This window comes from Callionymus lyra, chromosome 5 (assembly GCF_982586985.1).
Source record: "Callionymus lyra chromosome 5, fCalLyr1.hap1.1, whole genome shotgun sequence".
NCBI lineage: Eukaryota > Metazoa > Chordata > Actinopteri > Syngnathiformes > Callionymidae > Callionymus > Callionymus lyra.
The window spans coordinates 23,880,102-23,902,414 of record NC_141822.1 but is presented as its reverse complement, the minus strand read 5'-3'; the positions used below and the strand labels follow the sequence as shown (position 1 = coordinate 23,902,414).

Genomic DNA, 22,313 nt, shown 5'->3' with positions numbered 1-22,313 from the left:
CTCCGTTATGGTGGTGGGAAGGTGTAGTGACGAAACACACGTGGATTACTCAATGCTGCATTTTCTTTTTTATTGAACACATTTTCTTTTTGACATTTTCTAGGATTGTTGCAGCTTTGATTGAGTCCGCGTCGCTGGCCAAGTTGGTTTGAGTCTCTCGCGAGGCCGAAAAAAAACCCACCGACTCACAACAAGATTTCACTGATCGACACAAGATCACGCACATTGAACAGAGGCTTGATTTCCTATAAGTATCTTCAGACGCCTCCATCAAAAAACAAGCTTTACCCTTTTAGCTTCTTATTTTAGTCGACCTCAGACGCTGCTTTGAAGACATTCAAAGGCGATGGGAGAATAAACATTTGAACAACTGCTGCGCCAACAGAGAAGCGTTGAGAAAATGGAAAAAAATAAATATATAAAAACGTGTTTGCTGCCGTGATAAATACATCCATTATAAATATTAAGACATTGTCTGGCAGGCTGACCAAGCACTATGAGGGCAGGACCATTTGGCAGATTCACAGCGAAGAGCTGAAGGAGGCGAATAAAGCACAATGACTCAAACAGCGTTTAAGGTAAGTCACCACCGCACCACCTGGCTGCTGTAGTCCTCTGTGGTGGCTGCGACCCCCAGCACCTTCGCTCCCGCCTCCTCCTCGTCATCCTCCTCGTCTTCCTCTCCTCCTCCTAGTCTCCAGAGCTCGGCGAGATAGGTCCTGTGCAGCCTCTGTCTCTGCTGCCGCTCTCGCCGCCTCCTCAGACGCTCCTCCTGGTGCTGCTTCTGCCGGTTGTACTGGTAGCGCTGCAGGAAGAGCTCCTTGGCGTACTCGTAGAGTTCCACATCCAAGGCGTTCAGGCCCTCGATGCGCCAGCGGACCTTCTCGCTGATCCCCACGCTGGCCGCCCGGGTGCTGTTGATCTGCGTGAAAGCCCGGATGAAGCGCAGGCCAAACGTCCGCTCGAACAGGTACTGGGTTTTCCGCTGGAACTCGGTGAGGCCGTAGAAGGCCATGTTGCGCAGGTTGGCCTTGGCGCTGGCGAGGAGCACGCGGCCTCGCTCCAGCTCGCTCATGGACGACATGTTGTAGCAGCCCACCAGGCTGAGGTCGGCCAGCATGCGCACCTGCCGGTTGTTGGCCAGGTTGGAGGGGCAGTTCATGAAGTCTGCCAGCGGCACGCCGGTCCAGTCTTCGCCGCTGTAGCAGGCCGGCAGCTCGTCCTGGGTGGGCAGGCGGCCGTCGCACATGTGGAGGGCCGTCTTCCACGTGGCGCCGCGCTGCACGTGCTTCCACTCGCTGAGGTAGCGTGAGACCGGATCACGTAACATGGTGATGTAGTAGAAGTTCCTGCAGGAGGAGAAGACAACAGCGGTTACGCCAACAGACAAAAAAATGATTGAAAATCAGGGTTTTGGAATGAACAAAATCAAATACAACAATAACTTTGGGGTCGTCAAAGATATATTAAATATCCAAACAATTCATGATGTAACAAAGAACAAAGACAGCTATAAAACTCTGCTTATATATACATTTGTTGCCAAAGTTAACCAAATGTCAACTCAGACCCACTAGCGTATGGATTAGTGTAGGGATTTTTATTGAAATGTAGTTTTTTTAAGGTAATTGAATTCAATGATTTCTATTAAGAGGTTGAATTTGTATTTATTAAATAATTGAATAACAATTTATTCTTATTATTTCCAAATATTTTTTGTTTTTTTTTATAGAGTTTCATATACTTATTCCAATAGAGAAACAAGCGTTCTGAATTCAATATTTTTTAATTCGTAGCCTTCTAAATTTAAGCTACTGATCAAACTTTTAGCCAGACTTTTGAAGCGATCCCTGGAAAGTGAATAGAAATGTATTACATGTAAGTTTGTGCTCCTTTGCTCATGCAGAGCAAGATAAACAGGTAGATGTCAAACGCAAGAAAAGATACATTTATGAATGTAATTACACGTTTCGCTCAAAGAATTTAATTTTATCAGCCACATTTCTTTCATGTTGATGATGTAGGAACTCAACTCATAAAGTTTACATTATGATCATGTGATGGGCAGACGATCATGTGACGAGGTAGAAGCACTGTCGGTCAATTCATCATGTTGGGTTCCAAAAGTATTGTTAAATCAAACCGTATAATATTGTGATGTCTCTGATATCCTACTATGCTATACTCACACACGCACACAATTTCCCCCCAAAATAACACTGACAGAACATACCACAAATAAAGTTGCAGCCGAAACACATTCAAAGCACATTCAACTGTGTCATAGTTTAATTTAGTTTCCAAAAGCCACGCCTTCTTTTCCTCTTGGCTCATATCTCCTGACAATATGCATTCATAGTCAGCTTCAAAGACAAATATCCTATTATTGTTTCAAGCAGAATTCATTCATAATTTCATCCATCTGTGTTCTTAGTAATCTTGTCTCAGAAGAACAGAGAGACAGAGACAGCAGGAGAGGGAGGAAGGGTCGAGGAATGGCAGTTAACTTTAACAGGCACGTCATCATCCAGTTATTTTTGACATGATCACATGATGATGGCATCAGGCTTTTGCACGGCACTGTACGATCAGCCATTCTGAATCATTTAAGTCGTCCGACTTTGAAAAAAAACACCCATTAAATGGAGCGAGACGTCGACAGCATGTTGAGGATTATCAACATCAAGGCAAACTTTATTTCAAACTCTGTTTACCATGTTTTTATTTTTACATTTAAATATGTAACAAACTGTGAAGTTCAGGGGTTAATATAGAAAAAAAAAACTACTGTCCATTACTGTTGCAGTGCATTATGGGAATTTAATGCAGTGTTCTAGGAAGACATTACATTTTTTTCATGGACCATACTTTATTATGTGGCGGGAGGAATTTGGCCCGCAAGCCTTGTGGTTGCAGAGTCTGTAAAAGTTGGTAGGATCCGGTCAAATGGAAATAAATGACCGTAGATCATCGTTGTTCGTCATGTTAGTGACTCATTTGGGCACCCGGTGTTGTCGGGGGGTAACTAGAGACATTCTGCCATGTTAAATCAAAATAATAACCCAATTGTGGCCAAAATATATAAAATGATATGCGACTCTGATATGAGTCATGTGGCACGACAGCCAGTTTGATTGAATCTGTGCCCAGCTTTCAGCGAGTGTGTGTGTGCTCGTGTTTGTGTGTGTGTAAGAGAGAAAAAAACATTTCGAGCTGTGCGTGGGAGCCTGAAAACTATACATCAAAAGTCTGATATCCTCTTCTAAATGAGAACAAGCTGTAAGAAATATCACCCCGCCATGTGTGTGCAATAAAGGTGTCATTATGGTTTATTTGATGATCATCACAGAGTGTGTCTCAGGGTGTTTATAATGACGACGGCGCAAACATCAAGGACAGCGATAAATATCGCAATTTGTTCCTGCCATCTTCAACATGTTTACTTACCTTGTGCATGTGGTGATCGTGTCTGACTTTAAAGGTAGAGGTTTATGCATTCATTTGTGTGCGCATGTGTGTGTGTGTGTCTTACAGACGCCCTAAATGCTGGACAAAATTAAATTAAAATTATCACAAAGACTACTGACCTCTCAAGGAAGGTTTTAGGGGGGAGGGCAACTTAATCATGTCAAAGGGGTACAGAGGGGGCAGAAGATCGCCTTAAAAATTGAAATACAATTTGAATTGATTTTCCCTATATATCCATCCATACATTTTCTTCAACGTACTCCCATATGGGAGTTGCAGGGGGGTTGGAGCCTATCCCAGCTTCTTCGGGTGAGAGGCGGGGGACACCCTGGACAGGACGACAGTTTGTCGCAGGGCACACAAGACAAAGAACCATTCACACACACTCATACCTACAGACAATATCCCCAAGTTTTCAATCAACCTATGTTTGTTTTTGGACTGTGGGAGGAAACTGGAGTGTCTGGAGTAAACCCACTGTACAGTGTATATTACAAACTAAATAAGGGAGATTTACATAATATGAACTCATTTTATTAACTGTACGGGGGCCCAAAGGAGGGCGGAAGACCTCCAAGAAAATGAATTCATACGTGGAATGATATATAATACATATTAAATCAGAATAATTTCCATTGTTTCCGATGTTTCTGAAACTGCATGTCACAGAATTGACCTGAACTCTCTTTTCTCTCCTCCCTCTAGGATTGTTTTATTTTTTATCATATCATTGTAATGTATATGCTTTTTGTGTTGACTTACCCAGACAATGCTAGTTATATCAGCTCTATATACATTTATATGTATATATATATATATATATATATGGAAACCTTTAAACCAGAAAGTTGGATTTATTTTTCTTCTATTAAGTTCAGTTGTCACCGGCGGAGAATCTTCCGAGAACACAAGTCAGAGAATCTCAGCGATTTCTTTCCAGAAGCATGTTGAAATGAAAACAAACTTGATGAAAGAGAAATTGAAAATGTTCGTCCTGTGGGCAAAGATCACCATGACCTTTCAGCGGAGAAGAAATAAACCAAATCTAAAGTCGCAGAAGAAAAAAAAAAAACGTTTTATGACTTCGAATCTGGACGGTTCTAGTGCTTTTAGTCCATCACAGAAGACTCAAGGACGTTTGAGGACGAGGAATGAGAAGATGGTTTATTTGAAATGTATTGCCTGATAAAATATTTGCATCCGTCAACCTTTCCTTTAACAGTTGTTTCTTTACAAAACCTAAGGATGTAAAGATTTCATCTTTGAATCTAAGCTGCAAACATATGCTCATGAGAGCTTCAGTCATGAGAGAAGAGGTCAAGAAAACATCATCGTGTTTTCACCATCAGAACGATGGACATTTAACAAATAAAAATGATTTATTTCCTGGCTCTCGTGTGTTTAATTGGCTTTATTTTGTAAATGTGCTTCCATCTGGGCGGCCTTTGTTTGATTGGAACATGAGCTCAGGGTCTGCACGATGATTTTGACAAATACATTTTCAACCGCAGCTTTATTGCAAAGAAAGAAAAAAGCAATCAAGCATTTATTGTATTTTCAGATTGATTCTCTTCAGTAACTCTCATGTTTTCTATCAAAGTATATTGTTTGTTTAATCTAATATATAGAAAGAAACAATGAAACGAATTAACTATCAGATTAAAAGTTACCATTTTATTGAAGTCATAGTTTCCTGACTTTAATGAAATTCAACAAACAGGTTTGGATTTTTCTTAAAAGAGGATGAATTGAATGTTTGATTTTGATTTGCAACAAACAAATCTCTTTGAGTTATTTTAATTCAGCCTAACATTCTTTCTTATTATTGTCTAAATTTCCTGCAAAAACAAAGTTCATTAGAAAATATTTAGTTATTAGAAAAGTCTATTAAGTGTTGGTAGTGTTAAATATGTACATACATGACCTTATTTGTCACAGTTCTACACTCAGTTTTGACGAGGAACACAAAAACCAAAACATTTCTTTGGCTGATGACATTACATGAACTGTGACCTCCTCAAAAATATTGAAAACATAAAAATACAGTTTAAATACTTAAAGGGTAATCACTGGCATCTAAATCTTGAAATGTCTAATAAAAAATGAATAATTACATGATAGATAAATAATAATAAATATAATTCTCATCGTTCTCTCCTCTGCAGCCAGTAAACACTCTTATGTTATGAGCTAAAATGTTAATCTGAGAGAAACTGATAAAACTAGCGATATTATTATACGTTTTTCAAGTTTTAGTTGTTTTTGTTGATGTTATTGTTATTGTGTGCTCTTGGGTCATTGGTTTAAACCTGCTGTTCTAAGATACTGACATGGAATTTACTTAACAAACATAAAACCTCAATCCAGGAATTATTATTATAACTTAAAAAAAAGTAAGATTATATAACAAATAAATTGTTTAAGAGTAACTAATTCGTTGAGTTAAATGTGTCTAAAATGTGTCTGTTTGTACAAAACTCTCTTTTCATTGAAATATTTACACCAGAAAATGTGCTTAAGCCCCGCCCACTGAAATCATTTTAGTTTTTCTGGAGATGAAATCTTGTTTACCATAACCACGGCCACTCTGCTGTGATTGGTCAAGCACCTAGAATTGTTCCGCTCTAGTAACCTCTCGTTCACTGCGATTAAATTCTTTGAGCAAAATGTGTAATTTCCTTCATAAATGTATCTTTTCTTGCCTTTGACATCTACCTGTTTATCATGCTCTGCATGAACGAAGGAGCACAAACTTGCATGTAATACATTTTTATTCACTTTCCAGGGATCGCTTCAAAAGTCTGTTTCAAGGGTAAAATATCATGGTTTTAAGTGCTGAGGGAAGTGTGAGCGAGTAAGACGAGCTGGTCGCAAAGTAGTGCGGCTAGTTACCGGAGTCTGAAGCTTTTACAGTGAGAGCCTCTGTGATTGTTTAGAGGTCGTTCATGAACTGACACTTCCAATGAGAGAGAAGATCGTCTGCTGCACCCGCCAGCGTGTCGACGCATTTAAGCCTCGTAGTCGCAGACACGTAAACCAGCCCCGGAGATAATGGCCGTCTGCAGAGGCGACTAAGTGAATTAAAGGTCCATCTTCGCGAGGCTTAAACGAACATTACAAGATGGACGAGCGCACACAAGCTTCGTTGTTGTACTTCCTGGAGTAAATCTTTGCCACTCGCGTGCCAATCATCCATCTGTGCGGTGAGCCGGCGACGATCGATACATGTCCACCACCCCTCCCTCGCTGCCTTCACACTGACCTATTGACAAAGAGCAGCACATGTCAGAGCTCTCCTCTTACCCGTGTCAGGGACAGAGGTCGGGAATAATTACACCTCGGACGGAAGGCGCAGCTATTCCGATGCAGGAAACAGTGTGTGTCACTTTGATGGAGTTTGTGTTACCTTCTTCAGCGCTTAGCTCTAGTTTTTCACTTTTCTCTCATCTGCATTTCAGGAAGAAAAACTGCTTAATTCCGTCATGATTTCATCCTAAATATTTAACTTGTTTTTCTTTTCACCATCCTTCTTAGAGAAAATAATGAAGATGAAGGTTGACTGTCTATTTTCATGCCCAGAGGCACCAAGATATGGATTATACTCTCTCAATGTCTTTAGTCACATTTGGGAATGCTGCGACTGTAAACAAACACCTGTGATCATGATGGTGTTTATACTCATAATCAAGGCGGTGGTGCTACGGCGGCCCTCATGGGCATAAGCACTGCCAAACTTCACTAGTCTTGTTATAAATTCCGGAGATTTTATTTTGTAAACTGAGGCTCGGAGGCTGAATTGGGCACACTGATTCCTTTTATTTGGCCAACATATACAAATAATGAATGCAAGTTTTACGCCAAACTAGACCAGCAGTTTGTCTTGAGTCAGCAGTGAAATATTTTTTTTTCTTTTGACCTTTTTTCTCAATTGTTTTCTTACTTAATTTTTTCAACTTTTGAGAGTAAGATCTGGACGTTGGGACAGAGAAAATGTCTGCTTAAATAAGTCAGTTATGACCAAAATAGAGATTGATAGAGCATTCTTTTAAAACTCCTTAGCTCACAGACTTGGTGTTTAAGCCCAGTTGGGTCTTTAGTGAGGTTACTTTTTAAGGTTACCACGGGAAACAAAATGTCCGAATATGGGTCTGGAATATAATTTAAGTTGTGTTTAAAACCTTCTTCAATCTGTCAATTGAGGAACAAGCTTGAGCAACTCTTCTTGGCCAGCTGTTGATTGATTGATTGAGTCCTGTCACTCTTCTGCCACTTGTTGTCTGATAGCGTCACTGGCACTGATAGTTAAAATAGTTTTTTTAAAGGAAGTCATTTTACATTTTAAATCCCTTTACTGAGCTGCTTGATGGGCGTCTACATTCTTTCTAGCAATTCATAAAATGATTCATATTTGTGATTGTAATCTGACAACGCCAGATAACATGGAGTAGTTTACGATCCCCAAAAATAAAACCCAAAGCCGCTTAAATTCCAGCCGCTTATTTGCTAGACCCTAACCCAGCCAGATAGGGCCAGAGGTGAGGGTTGCCCTGGAGAGGTCACCAGTTCTACTCCCAGCACAGCAAGAAAGACAAATGCCTGTTAAGTGTGTTGTAAGATAAGATAAGTAACAGAGATTATAGATGTCAACAATTATACAGATCATTCCAATAATAGTTAAAATAAATTAATTTTCTTTGTGTTTCACGAAGAAGGACACAGATAATTAAAATATGTTGAGCCTCCAACGATAACAAGAAATATATCCATCAAACATCCTGGTAAATATAATTTTATTTGGCCTGTGACTTTGATAGCGACAGGATTTTGGCCTCTTGTGTGATTGAGTTTGACCTCCATCTCTAGGCAGATGGAAGAAAACCTTCGTAATAAATTACTGCCAAATCATTTATTCAACTTTCAGGAAACAGAAAGTTAGTCTAGAATCCAAGCTGAGACCTTGTTATGTCACCTTGAGCAATAAATCTGAACCTAAAGTTTGAGCTCAGATTAAAGTTTGTGGACAGGAAATGAAGTAGTGAGCATCAGATTGAAGAAGTTAAATGACCGGGGAATGTGACCGACAAAATACTTTTGGTTGATGAGGCGACTTGAAGTTAGAATATGAATCTTGTCACCATGATTCATGTCTGGAGCATCATCTATCATCCAGACAGCTAAATCTCACCAGAACTCCCACTCTCTAATGCATGCTTAATCAGTTTTGTGCGTCTCACTCTGAAACGGACAAAGTGGGAACATTTTCCGAGGCATCGATCGAGTCCAAATCCGGCGCTCCCTGACACACGGAGGCCGCTCTATTATTTAACAGCACCAATATTGTAAACTTTTGTAGCTTGTCACATTTAGCCGCGGATCAATCCAGAGTCGCCTCATTCATGCGCCGCTTTCTCACTGCGAATCTGCAAACACTATTGATCCGGCTCCCTCCATCCATCCCGCTGATTGTTTTTCCCTCACTCTCCAAATCACCATTCAAAAGCTGGGAGGGGAAACTCACAGCAGAAAGATCGATATTGCTCTTGTTAATTCACTCACTACCATCAAGGACACCATCTGCCACACAATAAAAGCCTTGATACAAACTCATTTGAACAACTCGAAAAACCAAAAATCCAAACTGCGGCTAAGAGGATCGACAACAATCTGCTCAGCGTTTAAAGCAGTAATGCATACAATAGTAGCTTTGGGCTGCAAATTGTTTTCCTTTGAGCAGTACAGCACTTACAAAGTGGCTCAATCAGCGGTAAGTTGAGCAACCGCGGCGATACTCAACTTGGATTTCAAACACAAGTCAGGGTGTTGATTACATGCACAGTTGGAGAATATCCCACTTTTAGGGTGCTGTGATCATGTGAGAGTGCACATGTGGACCTGTGACACTCATTTGGAGATCTGTGAGAACCAGCATGGAGAGCAAGGTGCAGTAGAGCGGGTCATATCGGTCGTGAAGATGAGTGGGTTTTACTCTGCAAACTCCAGTTTCATCCCACTGTCCAAAAAACATACCTAGGTTGGTGTACAGATTCTAATGAGTGTGTAATTGTGTGTGTGTATGAGTTTTTGTATGTCTTTCTGTGCCTTATGACAGGCTGCCAACCTGTTCAGTGTGTCGCCCGACTATCGCCCAAATCCACCGGTATAGACTACAGCCCTACAGAAGAAGGTTAAGGGAACAACTGGTAGAAAATTAATTAATATTTAAGTTTGCATATATTTTCCTACTCTCAGATGTTTTGATTTTCCGTTAAATATCATTTAAAAAGTGCAAAAACGAAATATGTTCAAGCAAGCTTTCTTTAAAGGTCAACTAATGTGAAAACCCAAGTCTCCTGACTCACTTACATGTTTCAAATGTTGAAGTCTTCCTCTCCAAGATGCAGTAAGTCCCTCATCATGACCATCTTTTGAAGTTATTACTTTATAAAGTTCTCCCCTGTCGGAAATATTAGCGAACGAAAGGTTACAAGAGCATTATGATTTAATAATAGTCTTTACTTCTCCTCCGACCAGCTGTAATCACACCCGCTTTGTTTATACAACAAGTGTCTTGGAGGTGGAGACCTCCAGGATTGATGATGTGCAGTGACAAACCTTGACCTTGACCACAGCAGAATAGGTGTGATTATGCTAAACAAGATAGAATAACCAAGCGTTTTCAGTGGGCGGGGCTTAAGCACATATACTAATATTTCAATGAAAAGAGAGTTTTGTTCTTTTTTGTTGCCATGGACAACAGGGGGAAACCATGCTGCTGTCGGCATGTTGAGTTTAACAGCATGATCCATCACAACATCTGACATTTTAGTTTTTGTATAATTTTGGTTCAAATTAAAAAAGAAAGAAGAAAAGATCATCACAGCAGAACATTAGCCAACAGACACACATCAACAGCCTTCTTCTTCATTATCTAACTGATGAACGTGTCGGACGGACCTTCAGTCAGAACCTCGTCGACTCCACTGAACAATGTTGACGCTGGTTTCAGCTGCTATGAAACTACGACGGCATGTACGGCAAGTACCTGAGTTCATGCAGAACTTAAAGAACTGATACACTTCAGGATCGCTCTAACATTTTATAATATCCTGCGAGAATCCTTGACAAGTGGAGTTAGTATCCCGAGTCAATAAACATTTGGTCTTGTGATGTATGGATATATCAAACTGAGAGATTCATTTATTTTCACCTGTAATTCAATGATCTCATTTATCTTTCTAAATGCTGTTTAAAGGCCCGAACTTTAGTTTGTTTTTCGTTTAAAATTGTTATTGTGGCTCATCAAGTGATTGATATATGTTAAAAAATTCTTCATTAAGTTAATTACTGAACAGATGCTGTTCTAGTCGTAAACATCCTGCTTTATTTGAGTGTTTCCGGTTTGGTTGAATACTCTTGCGTTCTTTTCTCTAAATTTACCGTGATACTAAAATAAAAATCGAGTTAAACATTAGGTCTATATGAAGTGCTGGTAAATAAAACAAGAATTATATGACGACGACTCAATCTCCACTTCAGGTTGTGACTGATTGTTTTCACCCAAACACAAAAAAAATAGTTAATAAAAATTTGAAAACAGACATATTAAAGTTAGAGATTAAAAAAAAGATTGACGTGACTTTTAAAGTATATAGAAACAAATAATGACAATTGCATAACTTGGCTCCCAAAGTTCATTTATTATTATTATTATTTATATATAATTAAAACTTTAAAGCAAAATATGCCCCACAAACAAATCTGTTTTTGTTATTTATTATTTTCTATTTTTGTGTTCCTTATTTTTCGAGACAAATCCTTATATTCGGATAAGTTACTGATCTGATAACACAAAGATGGAATCTCTGTTTGTGCTGATGTCATTATTTAGAGTATCTTGTGTCTTAAGTAACGATTCTCTCCTCTTCTACAGAAATACATGTTTATGATGGATGGACATTGTTACCAAGGAGCAGCGTGTTCTTGTCATTAAGTCGCACTGTTTTCAAATCATAGTAGAAAAAAAAAGGAGATAAAAATGTGGATATATTGTAGAGTCAGAGCATAAATTTCAACTCACGTTAACAAGCTGATGAATCACTCAAGAGCCGCACTGTTGTCTTGTTTTAATACAGAAATCTATTTGACTAGAAAGTGATAGAAAACTGCGGGGAGGCTGCTGGAGAAGCAGCAGGCGTGAAAACACTTCCATGAAGAGAGTTTTTTTCCTTTCATCGACGGTGTCTATGTACGCAAATCAACCAGAGACTTTATTTTTTTAAGGTAAGTTTCAGGCAGCTGGATTTCTAAGAGTTCGTTGAGTTCTGCTGTTTGGTTGAACACGCACACTCTGGCACACACACTCACACACACACACACACACACACACACACACACACACACACAGGCTTTAGTAGCTTTAGCGTCTTAGCCTTAACCTTTGCTTGACACTGTAATCTTCACAGCTTTGTGAGGTGTCCGCCCGCATTCTATGTCCACGTAGATGTGAATAAATGGGTGCCTGGACCCTGGATAGGTCACATCTACCCACGCACCAAATTTTGAAAGGCTGTTTTTTTTTTTTTACTGATTTTTTTCTCAGAGTGAACGCGAGAGGTGTGTTGGATATCCACTGACTTACGGCTCCAGTCGATAAACATCACTCTGACTCGGCCGTGTGTGTGTTTACGAAAGCCATGTTTTCTTTGATGTCAACACACCTTTATACAACAACTGTGTTGGGATGAATATAACATTTTTTTTACATGAATATCTGGTTTCAACTAGAAAGAAGGTTTGTGCATGAATCAGGATTTATGTTTTAACCCCCCAATCCCTCACCCTCCATTGACTCCTCCCACTTACAATAAACCTGCTCCTAATCCCCCTTAAGAAGTGTGGAGATTAGCGATGTCCCGGAAACTCTTAGATTTCGCAAGAATACAGGACATGCCTGAGACTCTTGTGAATTTAATGGTCTTCACGTTGACAATTGTTTGTTCAATAAATAATTCAGATGCAGGTTTTCGGTGTGTTGCCGTGTCAAATTACTGTTAGCTGATGCTCCTGCGCTCAGGCCGTAAATTATAGCAACAAAATACTTGATGGATGATTCTTAAGTATTCTTTCCCAGAACATGAGCTAAATTTTGCAATTTAAGCTTTTCACTCGCCATTAAACTTGTGATTGATCAAGACAGCATTGAATAGTTTTTTTGTTGGTATCTTCTAAAGGATATTCACCCCCTACGATTTAATTTAGCCTTTTTTCAAGTAGAAATGGCTTCTTTATTCAGTGAATAACAGTGTACAGTTGTGTAGAGACCTGGGCTTTCATTGCTTGTGTGTCTACACTTTGTTCCTGTTTAAGATCAAATCTTAGTAACTCACCTGCAATCTTTGACTCAACCCTCCGAACAGACTCATGTGTGGTGTAAAAACAACACAGGATTTTTTTGTGTTCTGTTTGTTTGTGTGGCTGCCAACCCCCTGCAGTTAGTAAATGTAACTTCAAATTAAGGATTTGAGGGGATTTTTTTTTTTTTTTTTACCAAACATGAAACATTTATATTAAAGGGTTATAAAACCAACTGTCCTGACATACTCACACGTTTAATATCCTGAAGTCTCTGGGTCAAGGTGACCCAGGGGCCCAAAAAAAATGTATTTTTGGTATCCCTTGAATTATTTCCGGGTCAAGGTGACCCAGTGACAAAAAAAACATTTGTTTTCAGGCCTTCGGGTCACCTTGACCCTGAGATAAGACAAGGGTTAAACAAATTGAAGTATCACTATAGTATAATCTACTTTCAAAAAGAAAGACAAATATTTGTCCAACTCTTTTGTTATTAGGTCTGGAATATCTCATCAATTGTTTTCACTATTCCAAATGTATTCTTAAATGGTAAATTATTTTATTTTATTTGTACTTTTGATGTGCATTTTCTATAATAAAGATGAATAACTTCTTCCACACACGGACGACAACAACATCGCAATCTCACACATCTGAGCTGGGCAGAGCAGGTTAAATCTGACAAATGAATTAAGAAATAAAACAGTTCTATGAATCGTCTCAATACAAGAAGTTCTCCCTAAATTCTTTAAATGTACATGTTTTCATTAGTCATTGTTCTAATCATGAAAAAACATGATTTAAAATCAAGTTATCAGTGTAGAAATTTTGCAAGGACGTGGAGGCAGAACCCCGACTTGAGACTGGTTTACTAGTGTGAGAGACATGTCCATGTTTTGCAACATAGCATATTTTACAAAGTGCATTAATCTGATTTGATAAACCAGCTCAGAATTTTAGGACACTAGAAAATGGTTCTATAAATCGGGATTGTAATTTAAATTGAAATATAATAGAGTAATGATGTCATTTCAGTTTTATCTGTCTTAACCATTTTTGTTCTGAACGTGTGAAAGTGTAAATAACAACTTCAAACTGGCAACACTGCATTGAACTAAACTATAACTATGTGTTCAAGGATTAAAAAAATAAATTGTGTGACTCGTCGTTTTCGATCGTCCTTAAACTATAATAAAGATATTTTATCTGTTTGGTTTTTATTTTCACTTCATCTCAGCGATTGCTATCCCTCTAAAACGCTGGTATTTTCTATTTAACCTGCACTTTGATGAAGATGGCATATGATGTAAGATAAGACGCGGACAATTCATAGATTTAAGAGCGAGTGCTCCTCCGCAATATCAGCCTACATCACAGCGCTGATCTCTCAGAAGACCCTGTCCATTTACTCTCTCAGTCTGAAATAAACGCGAGTGCTGGTGTACCTCCTGCACCTTTACACCCACAGCTAGTGACGCATCCAAACTGCAAATGCAAATCTTCTATTGGAACAAGAACCGCTTTGGCCCGCCAGCATTTAACTTGTAGTTGTTCTTTATTTAACCCTCCACCGTCCTTCAACTGCACTTCATAATGGGACGCTGTCTTCGGCAGGTGTGCGGACTTTTGCTTCAACGACGTGGAATCATTTCGAGATCATCGTCGACTTCAGTCCAAGGTTTACCATTTTTTTAAATGTCTTCCTTATTCACACTTCCTGGCTCCAAGACCCCTGAGGGACGTCAGAATAAACGTGTGAGTGGAAGTGTGAAAATCCAATGGGGACTTGATTTTACCAATCTGCACAAGAACCTGCGCTTGCTAGAGTTGTGTAGTCACTATTGTGTATATGTGTGTGCTGTGTCTGTGTCTAGGTGCGCATGTGAGTGTGTTGTGCGCTGTGTCTATGTGCGTATGTGCGTATGTAACTGTCTGAGTGATGTTGACGTGTGTGTGTTTGTTTGTTTATGTGTGTATGTCTGTGTGAATGTATGTGCATGTGTGTTTGTGTGTAAATGCATGTGTTTTCTTAACGTGCAGTATGTGTGGTTGTTTTTATTTGTTCGTGTTCATTCATGTGTGCATGTGTGCGAGTTTGTGTCTATGTGTTCATGCTATTGTGTTTGTCTGAGCGTGCATGTGTGTTTGTGTTTCTAGGAGTGTGTGTGCATGCCTGAGTGTGTGTGTTTGAGCGCATGTGTGCGAGTGTGTGTTTGCACCTGTTAGAGCGTGTAAGTCTGTGTGAATGTGAGTGTGTGTGTGTGTATGTGTGTGTGTGTGTGTGTGTGTGTGTGTGTGTGTGTGTGTGTGTGTGTGTGTGTGTGTGTGTATATGTGTGGTGTCTGTGTGTTTATGTGTTGTGTGTATATGTCTTGTGATTGTGTGTGTGCACCTGTCCAAGCATGTGAATGTGTGCGCATGAGTGTGTTTGTATACGTATTTGTACATACTGTTTGTCTACATGTGTGAGTGCCAGCATGTATGTGTGTGTGTGTCTCAGCGTGGGCCCAACAGTGATGACAGACCTGTTCTATTAAATCAATCGACAACATCGTCATTCACAACTGTGATGCAGACTCACAACAAAAAAAGCTGAAAGTTTTGAGAACTTCTTCGGGAAAAACTCTGGTTCCCTCCACGGAGTAAGAAGGAGAAATTTGATGAATGTCTGGAAAAATGCATGTTGAAAAAAATGGAAGACCAATTTTTCATCTGTGACATGTTGGAAGCCAAAAGTGTGTTTACTTTGTTGTTTTCAGGAGTGTATATAGTGTCCCGAGGGGGCCGTTGCTGCTGGACTCCTCCGTTTTCTTGTCCTGGATATTGGCTCTGAAGTGTAATATTGAGGTGAGAGCCGCTCGCCACGATCAGCAGGTTTAACGTCCGGTCAGATTTGTCACCTGCTGAGATGTGAACGCTGCTACTCAAGGAGAAGCCGGCAGGAGACTGTGATGTGTGGGAGGCCAATTAGAATGGACTTGAATTATATATCAGACCAGGGAAGTGCTATTGAACAAACAAATAAGGAGAGAAACTGGTGAGAAAATCAAGGGAATAGAAAGAATGCTGACGATCATCGTGCAGTTAAATCCCTTCTTCAATCAGAGGCCGATTATCAGGAAGATTTATTGACACCTCGGCTGCTTTATTATCTGCTGAAACAAGTTTTGGACGAGAGTGCTGGTGGTGTGAAGGGTATAAACTGTAAAAGCAAACTTTGAGGCTGAATTACTAAAGCATGTTCATTTTATTTCAAGAGCAATCAATGGTTTGTGTCTTTTCAAAGTGCAACATTGTATTTTACGGCGTATTATGATACTGACAACTGTTATTTTGAAGGTCGAATTTCAACTTTACAATTTTCCGTGTGTTTTTTGCTGGACATTTTCTTGTACTTTTTCCTTTTGAAGCTTCGATTCAACATCAAGTTTTTATCAGTGAAGCTCAATAAGTGACTCCAACCTTGTACAATGTGGGATGGTTAAGGAATAAAGATCTTAAGATCAAATTGTATCATTTATATAACTTTGATTAAATACTTAAGATGGATCATGTATGTTATACATCTAAAGATAATTAATACAGCAAATTAGACAACAGTATCCCAGATTCACAGTGAAACTAAGCTGTCTTTGTGTGTGTGTTTTTGTGTGTTCATGTATGTGCGCATGTGTGCATATGTTTAAGTTAAAAGTGTATATACTGTATGTGCAAATGTGTATGTGTCTGTGTTAAAACATCCCGGGATACATGTGGATTTTTTAAGCATCAAACTGAATCTCCTTGGATAGGATTTCTTGAGTTACGGCTCCTGCCTGAAACAACTTCTAATGGAAAGACGATCGATGTGCAATTGTACTTTGTCAAGAAACTAGAAAAGTTACTTTGTTTTGAGAAACTTTCAAAAGCCAGCTTCATGAGGATTTTGGGATTGTCCACAGAAAACCCGAGTATAACATATTGACTCTACAGAGAACAGGCTCTGACCTTGGAAAAATGTGTTTTTTTTTCTTAAGTACATTTCCTTTTGAATTCAATAACAGAGCAACAAATGGGAAAACCTAACTTTCTTGACTCATTCACATGTTTCAAATGTTGAAGTCTTCCTTCCAAGATGCAGTAAGTTCCTCATCATGACCATGTTTTGAAGTTATTACTTTATAAAGTTCTCCCCTGTCTGAGATCTCGGCGAACAAGAGGTTACGAGAGCGTGGTCGTTTATGATGTAATAATGTCTTTACTCCTCCTCTAGCCAGTTGTAATCATGCCTGCTTTGTTTATACAAAGAGTCCCTTGGAGGTGAGACTTCCAGGATTCTTTACAATAATCAATTAAAACAGATTGAATCGAGTTTTAATTGATAAAGAGATAATACTTTCCGCTTCATATTATAGAAGAATAAGACACTAAAATGCTGAAATAATAGGTCACAGATTCACTTGTGCGCCAACTGGCTTCATCATTTATTCGGTTCCCTGGCATCCCAGGCGACTCTTGACCAAGAGAAAGTGGGTCAAATGCTAGAGAAGTTTGCTGCACGACAACACCAGTATAATGAGATTTAACACATAGCTGTGAGGGGGATTTCAAGTAAGTGTGGATGCTCCTCTGTGGACCTGGAAAGGCCATTGATCCTCCTCTATCATTCGCTTCTTCACTGACGAATGTAACGACATCATGTCTAGTAGACCGTCCAGGACAGCATGATCCAGGCAGAGAGGCAGCACATATTCAAACTGTCACACCAACTTTTCACAGTCGCGTGTCACGGTCTGTCAGACGACAGCCTCGTCAGCCAAAGTGACACAACAAGTGTCGCTCCGGGTCCGATAAGAACGTGTTCTGAAGCTCTGTGATATGACAGGCTTTCTCTAATTGTCCGTCTATTTTAGCTGACTAATGGATCCATCATGGTTCAGATCTAATCCACCGGGGACTCTGGCGATAACTCCAGCGATAACTTCGGGCTGGAGAGTGAGCGATGACGCACTGGTCGTCTGTAACCAGGATGATATTAGATCTTCTGACTCACAAAGACGTTTATTCTATAGATAGAACCATTTTTATTCGCCTATCAGATTCAAGTGACGGATGTGAAGTTGACAATACATGTTTCTGGGAGGATGTGGAGGAAAGAAAAAAAAACGATATCATCAAGTATAAAAAAAGTCAAGCCGTTTTATCAGTTTCTATGATTAAAGAACAATACAAAGAGTATGTTTGATGTGTTTTGTGTATATTCAACACACCAAATCCTCATTATCAGCTTTAAACTATGCAAGTCAAATCTTCTTTTGGAATATTCTTTCACTATATTTCCTAATGAATTACTCCATTAACAAACATTTAAAACAGCCTGTTTAAATTAAGGGTTGAAAAAAAGGGTGCATAAAGCCGCAGTTCATCAAGTGTCCACTTGAGACTTGCAGCAGAGATTGGAATTTACGTTCATGACTACAAACAACTGATTTTTACGGCATTAAAATAGATATTTACAACCCTTAAATCCCTAAATGAATGGGCGTGGTTTCATCAACCAATCGTAATTCAGATCGCCCAAACTCTCTTAATATTTTGAGTGTGCAACCTGATGAGCAGTGTGCAAAAATGTAGTGCGCAATGAGCACTCAATGGACACCTTCCAACCTCAACGGCAGCCATCTTAGTGACGTGGATGACGCTTATCGGAAGCTACGTTACTGACGACGCGTCTTCAAAGCAGAACCCGGCGTAAATGTCTCGAGACAAACAACACAACAACAACAATAATAACACAATGAAAAAACTTAATAACTTGTTTCAAATGGAAAAAAAACGCTGTCAAGTGTCGCTGATAGGCTGATTACAATCAGCGTTAAAAAGTAGTAGAAGAAGAAGCTATCGAGTCAACTTCGTTGGATGGTGAGATGTCAATCAATCTCAACTGAAAAGTGACACCACGTTTCGAAGAATATCTACCCAACCTTCAACATGCATTGGGTTTGAAAACAGATTTAAAGTTGTGTTTACCTTATCAACTATTTGTGGAGTTGCAGAGGGACTCGTTACCTCAAAGTGATTACCTTTCATGAAGTTGACAGCGACATCTTGAATTTGATTTACAGCCCTTTTAAGTGGCTTAAGTCAAGATTTACTCCAGATACTTAGGAGGGGAATTACAGAGCATGACCTAAAGAGTTAGTCAGGCTCTGGTCCAGATGAAGGAGTTGCCCGGACGAGCCTGCTCCGGAAACATTCCGTGACTCAACACCCTGGAGACACGATTTCATTTCAGCTCAATAACCGTAAGTAGAGGGAGGATGCACCATATTTCTCAATTAAAGTCCCAGGAAATGTCGGCACATTCCATCTTTGTTCTGATCTAAATGAAAAACCTGTCACCAGTAATGTGGAACACACACTATCAGCTAGAATTCCTCTACGAGATTCTTGATGCCGCCACAGTGGAGTCTTCTCGAAGGCGACCGCTGCCCTCGTCTCCCTATTTAACGCCCGCAGGAACATATGGAGATTTGCTCTCTGAACCAACTGTGAAGCAAATGGGCTTTAGCACAGAGGCGCACACCTCAGAGGACCCTGCCTGCTTAAGTGATTTGCTCTCTTAATCTGGTGCCATGTAGATACTGTAATTACAGGAAATTGAAACAGGCTTAAGGACCTTCTGCATACTGTTGTGTTAGCAAGTCGAAGGAGCGCTCGCTGACACACCATGTGGCGCGTGTGTTAACGTCACAGTTTTAACACTTGGATAAATACATATTACATGCATTTGACAGCTGGGTTCACGCTGAGATTCAGCAGAAGGAGGAAATGGTATCGTCGCTTGTCTTTGTCTCCTTTTAATATATAATGATAATCTTTTTGACCGTTTTTAAATAAATGTAGCTTTGATTTCCATGGCTCTATTATCAACTGAGCATTAAAAAACACGCATCAGGTTCTCAAAATATGAGGTCGCTTTTCTCAGCACTCCATCGTGGGATCCTTAGAGTCATTTTGTTGAGACGAATATGTGTTTTGTGTTTGTTGAAGTTGAGTGAAGGAGTGGCAGTAAGATGTGAGCTTGATTAAAAAGGTTTGTTCTTGGTTCACCGTGAGTTGGATCATAAGAACCAGCTCTTAATTGATAATCAAGTTTCAATCCAACCACTCATGACTAATTGTTTAATGGCAGATTAAAAACAAATAAAAATAAAAGAACGAGGTCTCCCTGTCACATCCATCAGATATACGTAGTGTGGGAAGCTCAGTCAACCAGCAGAGACTGTGGGTTCCACTGTTGCTTCACTTAAGTGGTAAGTTGTGAACACTTTGTTGTGAATACACATTGTTGTAATAGACTTGATTGAAGACCAGTTAGGTAAGGTGAGTTTTATCCACATTAACTTATTTTTTAAACATGTATTTTATAAAAAAAACTGTAAAGGATGTGTTTAAGTTGATATCTTAAATCTCATCTATCTTGAGATTTAAATAATTTAAATAATGATAATTATATACCTGAAAATAAATGTAATGTGATGTTAAATTACACTTAAACACTTCCATCTACTAGCTAGGCTATTACACCATTTAGCTTTAAATGGAACAATATATTGTATTTTAGAATTTTCCTTTTTCAGTAAGTGTTAAAGCCCCAATATGTAAGATTGAAAATATTATTTGTGGCTTCCCCTAGAGTCAGAACAATGTAACCTCTTGGCTTCTCCAATTGGTTTTTCTTCTGCATCTTTATCTTTTTCGAAAAACATATGAAATATTCTTATTGCATTTGTTGTTTTATTTTATTATATTTTATAATAAATATAACACTTTCTCTGACCCACGGATGTAAAGCGGTCACGTGACACTCACAGACTAGGTTTCGTCCAGTTACAGTCACAGTTACACATTTAAAAACATCTTTCATACAGCCTGATAATTCTTAAAGCAAACCTTTGAATGAATGAATGAACCAATCATTACAGAAAATGAGAACAAATTATAACAAAATCAAAGTATTGCCGCTCTAAGGACAGAATAAGCTTAACAGATCCCTGAAAAACAAAAAAGACCAAATAATCAAATTGAGTGGAAAACTTTCCAATTTCAGACCTTGGCTCCGTCAAGGAGGATGTCAGATAAAGAAACAGTTTATTTGTTATTGCCTGAATTGGAAGATTAATGCAGTATAGAATCACAAAAAAATGGGAAAATTCGATGTATTTATTTTTTTAATTCTTGATGTTAAATGTCTCTGGAAGTTTCCAGACATGGGTAAAATTGTCCATTGTGTCGTTCAAAATAACATGTTTGATGGTTCTACTGGACGCTATGAATCCAGTTGTTGAAAATCAATGCAGTGCTTGACTTAATTGAGTTTTATTGGAATAGTTAGTGCTTGCAATCATTTTGAATTACACTTTGAATCAAATCAATTAAAAAAAAACATATGGTTGATGTCCTCATTTATCTTAAAAATGATAACTAAAAAAAATCTTATTTTACCTTTTGCTCCTCTGTGTGTTCTTCTTGTCCTTCTTGTTCATCACCACCGGGACGCAGCTGCTCAGCTCGGTCCAGTCCGCGTGCAGACCGCAACTCCATCCCGTCGAGAACCGCGAGAAAAGCCACGATTCCGTTTTACCTGGCCGGTGACAGGTGCACTTCCTCTGGCCGGCCATGCAGTCGCACGGCTGCTCCAGCTGGATGTTCTTGACCAGGTGTCTCCCGAAAGTGGTCCCGCCGGTCTTCTGGATGTGCAGGAACACCATCACGTCATCCCCGCGGATCTTGAACTCCACGCGCCGGTCCAGGTCGCGCTCCGAGAAGTTGAACCTGGACACGGTCTTGGAGGGGAAGTCGTCGTCGTCCCCGTCCGAGTAAAGTAAGTCGAGACCGGAGGAGGAGGAGGAGTACCGCTGGTACTGACCCTTCTCGTCGCCGCGGAAGTAGCAGGTGTTGCTGTCCGCCGGGCACACGTACTGGTACCCGATCATCAGGAAGAGCACGGCGGCGACGGGGATGATGACGAGTCGGTTGAACTTCTCCTCCATGGTCGTGAGAGAGAGAGAGAGCTGGAGGTCACTCCTTTGGCACGAACGGAATCGAGATGCCCGAGTGTGTCCGTCTCATCCTGCGGCTCCGGTGCCGTGAGAAAGTCCCATCCGCAGGTAGAACCTCCAGCCAAGATAACACACACTTTACTTCGCCGCTTTACAATCGCAAAGTCAAATAACTAAAAAATAAAACAACTCTGTGAATCTGATTGAAAACATTACTTTTCATCACTCGGGTCGTCAGTTGTATCTGGAACGTTCCCCGCGGGCGGAGCGCCGGGCTCGGCTGTCCTGTCAGCTGCAGCTGCTGAGCTCTGAGCCCCGGGCTGCGCTGGCGACGCGCTCCACACAAAGTAAAAGCACGCACTTCCGGTCACGCTTTTTCAACTCTATCCGTCACTACCCCTTTACTTCGATACAAAAATAAGTTATATAGAGGGTTGCGTTTAGTGATTA

General features: G+C 39.8%; 1 protein-coding gene across 1 annotated transcript; it reads right to left on the bottom strand.

Moving 5' to 3' along the window:
- Nucleotides 1-120: 120 nt before the first annotated feature.
- Nucleotides 121-22,095, bottom strand: LOC148079846 (heparan-sulfate 6-O-sulfotransferase 3-B-like). Its single transcript, XM_087791551.1, has 3 exons — nt 22,080-22,095; nt 21,307-21,978; nt 121-1,349 (listed from the first exon to the last, which is right to left on the bottom strand). Exons 2-3 carry the CDS (start codon nt 21,852-21,854, stop codon nt 584-586), a joined length of 1,314 nt encoding a protein of 437 aa, XP_087647677.1. The 5' UTR covers nt 21,855-21,978; nt 22,080-22,095; the 3' UTR covers nt 121-583.
- Between the last annotated feature and the right edge of the window lie 218 nt (nt 22,096-22,313).

Bases quoted from the DNA above. Each gene is read 5' to 3' on its own strand.
- LOC148079846 (XM_087791551.1), bottom strand. From the start codon at position 21,854: ATGGAGGAGAAGTTCAACCGACTCGTCATCATCCCCGTCGCCGCCGTG. The intron at 1,350-21,306 runs GTAAAATAAGAT...CTCCTCCTGCAG, and splicing joins AACACACAGAGGAGCAAAAG to GAACTTCTACTACATCACCA.